Source organism: Oryx dammah, unplaced genomic scaffold (assembly GCF_014754425.2).
Source record: "Oryx dammah isolate SB20612 unplaced genomic scaffold, SCBI_Odam_1.1 HiC_scaffold_18, whole genome shotgun sequence".
Lineage (NCBI taxonomy): Eukaryota > Metazoa > Chordata > Mammalia > Artiodactyla > Bovidae > Oryx > Oryx dammah.
In genome coordinates this window covers 13,378,855-13,382,111 of record NW_024070202.1, presented here as the reverse complement: position 1 = coordinate 13,382,111, position 3,257 = coordinate 13,378,855, and the positions used below count along the sequence as shown (strand labels likewise).

Below are 3,257 nucleotides of genomic sequence, written 5' to 3'. Positions count from 1 at the left end.
TTCATAGAGCTATGCAATTATGTAAAAAAGGATTCAGAATGCAAAGACATAAATCATAGTGGTATCAAAACTTATCTCCAAGTGGAGATGCAATTTGGAACTTTCCCCATGTTTCCATAACTGAACTTGAGTATCAACAAAGCAAAAGTAGGACTCAAAAAGAGTCATCAGACATGGTCCCAAACCTTGTAGGGCAGAGGGTTCAGAAAGGGGAAAATATAAGAAAATAAATAGCTACAATATAATGTCATAAGTGAGAAAAGCTATATTTGGAAGAAGGAGTGAGGATAAGCAATCAGGGAAGATACCTTGTAGCACATAGGTTGTGCTGGACATTTACTAGTATAAAATAACATCTTAGGCAAAGATTTGGATAAAGGGCATTTCATACAGAAGGACAAAGTGGCAAAGTCTCTGATGGAAAGGGGAAAAAGTGAGTCAAATTGACAAGTTAATCCCTTTTGAATCTTGTTTTTAATTAAAAGCGTTAAGCCTAATGGAGGGTATGTATTACTGGAAGGAAACAGACTGATGGCTTTTTTTATCTCCACAAGGAAAAATAACCCGTTCTTTGGTCTGTTCCTCAAGTTCCAGCAAAAGGAACTTTCAGTTCCCGACCTGTACCATTCACTGATGGAGAAAACGCAGGAAGAACTCCAGGCTGTTGATTCTCTTCGCTGTCCAATAGCAGAGCTGCCCATACTTTTGGACAAAGCTGATTAGCTACTGTAAAAGGCCCGCTCTGAGCAAGGACCAATGATGTCTCCGAACGCAGATTCTTGGAAATAGTTTCTGGCCAGGAATGCGTGACATTGAGAGAGCCATCTCTAGTAAACAAGGACGGGTCTGGGCTGGCCACCAGCCCACGCTCTCCGGGGTCCTGTCCCAAGGGTCTGATCTTGAGCCCCCGTACCTCCTGACGTCCGCTTGGGCTTCCTGTTATCCCCTTACACCTGACAGCCTCTGGGGGCCAGGCCCCCGCGACCCGGAGGCGGGACCCAATGTTCTTTATCTGAGCCGACTGGCGCAGCCCCAAGTTCAGGAAGCTCTCCAAGTCCCAGTGACTCCTCCCCTCTGGGGCGGGTGCGGGGTAGCGGGGGGAGTGGAGGGACGTGCAGGGAAACAAATAAAACCTCGGAGGCGACGGGAGGTGACAGGACACGAACTGGAGTCTCAAGCCACCTACGGCTCTGCAACTCACTGGCCGACTCCTCAACCGCGAAGCTCCCCCTTCCCCGGAATCTCAGCCCAGGCCGGGGCGCACGAGTCTGCTGGCCCACCTGCCCGGACGCGTCCCGCCCCTTCTGCAGTCCCAGGTCAGCCTTCACCCTACAAACCAGCCCCAACTCCGGCCCAGGACGGTGGGCATCAAGATGAAGGCGGCACGCTTCGTGATGCGCAGCGCCGGCGCCCTGATCCCCCGCGAGGTCGAGCATTTCTCGCGCTACAGCCCGTCCCCGCTGTCTATGAAGCAGCTGCTGGACTTCGGTGAGCGGGGAAGTGGGGCCCGGGAGGGTCTGCGGAGTTGCCTCAGCTTTCAGTCCCGGTATAGGGAGGACTCGGTAACTTAAAACAACCGGGGTCCGCTTTCCTGCGGAACCCTGGAACCTCGACGCCAGCACACTTTGTCTTTCTTAGATCTCCCTCCTTTCTGACAGTCTGTGCCTGCAGGTCAAGACCACTTGCAGCCCCGCTTATGCCTGCCGGATGAGCTCACCCTCCTCCTTCTGTCCTAACCTTTCAGTCAAAAGACTTTTTGCCTCCAGTTATCATTTAACAATAGTGAAACTTCCCTTTGTCCCTAAAGAGGAAACATTATCCCCTCCTTCATCGCATATTACTTCTTGGAGAAGATTTCTTGTATTATTAAGTAGGCTTGAATTAATTGCTATTTTTTAACCTCTAGCCACCGTCCACAGGGTTCATCTCTCTGTAGTCCTAACAAATTTCTTTGTTTCTTTACCTTTATCGTTTTCTCTATATTTGCATTACTGCTGAAAATATTTGCAAACTTTCGGCAGAAAAATCTTATAGAGAAAATTTCAAGGATTTAAATATATTATTATTTATCACTAGTCTGCAAACATCAGGATATCTTCCTCCCCACCCCTCCCAAACCGCCCCGCCAACCCCAATGTCCTTAATCCAGCTTCCTATCTAGAACTCTGAATGATGTCTTCTCGACCTTGTTGTTGGATTGAATCCTGCACTCTTTTAGAAATACTAAGAGCCTTGGGATATTACGACTTCTTGGAAGTGAATCCTTATCAAAAAGAGAAAACAGTAATTCTCATATTTGGTCACTTTCTCTAAAAGAAAGAAAAAGACGATAAAGAAGAAGATGCTTCCTAATGAATTATAAATAGATGCTCTCTACTGAGGGTGAAATAAAATTTTGTAATATATATGTGTGTGTGGATAGTTAATGCTACTCAAATATATAATTTAGGTACATGTTTTTGAAAAAAATTAATGTTTGTTGCAGGTTCAGAAAACGCATGTGAAAGAACCTCTTTTGCATTTTTGCGACAAGAGTTGCCAGTGAGGCTAGCCAATATCCTGAAGGAAATTTATATACTCCCTGAACGACTAGTAAATACCTCTTCAGTGCAATTAGTTAAGAGCTGGTAAGTGGTGAACCATTCTGAAACAGTCTCTAGTTTTAAAACAGTTATCTGACTATGAATTCTTACAATGTATTAAAATCTTAATTGGAAAACAGGTGGTCTGAACCTTAACTATTTAGCAAGATGTAAAGAATTTTCTATTAATCTAGGGTAAGTTATCCTAAGGGCAGTTATAAAGCTATAAACCTGATAAAGTAGATATTTTCACAATATAATTTTTACCTCTAGAAGAAAATATGAAAAATAATCAACAGTTACCATATTTATATTTTAAATCATCAAAGAGTTTGATATTGCAAAAAGAATCCTATCCTAGAAATAGATACGGAATGACTACTATTTAGAGAGGGCCTAAAATGTCTTGCTGGCATTTGGCTATACCATTCAGAAACTAAATGGAGAGTCTGGCTAGAATTAAAAATTGGGGAGTATTCTGAATAAAAAAAAAACAAGACATCGAAGATGAGGGCTTCCCTCATAGCTCAGTTGGTAAAGAATCCGCCTGCAATGCAGGAGACCCCGGTTCAACTCCTGGGTCGGGAAGATCCCCTGGAGAAGGGATGGGCTACCCACTCCAGTATTCTTGGGCTTCCCTGGTGGCTCAGCTGGTAAAGAGTCTGCCTGCAATGC

At 44.5% G+C, this 3,257-nt stretch overlaps 1 protein-coding gene across 1 annotated transcript in view; it reads left to right on the top strand.

Annotated features, from left to right (window-relative positions):
- The first annotated feature begins 1,107 nt into the window (after positions 1-1,107).
- Positions 1,108-3,257, top strand: part of PDK4 (pyruvate dehydrogenase kinase 4) — a 13,445-nt gene continuing 11,295 nt past the window's right edge. The window contains exons 1-2 of the mRNA XM_040260478.1: positions 1,108-1,488; positions 2,486-2,627. Coding sequence (XP_040116412.1) covers positions 1,374-1,488; positions 2,486-2,627 — 257 coding nt within the window. The 5' untranslated portion in view covers positions 1,108-1,373. The remainder of the gene's footprint in view (positions 1,489-2,485; positions 2,628-3,257) is intronic.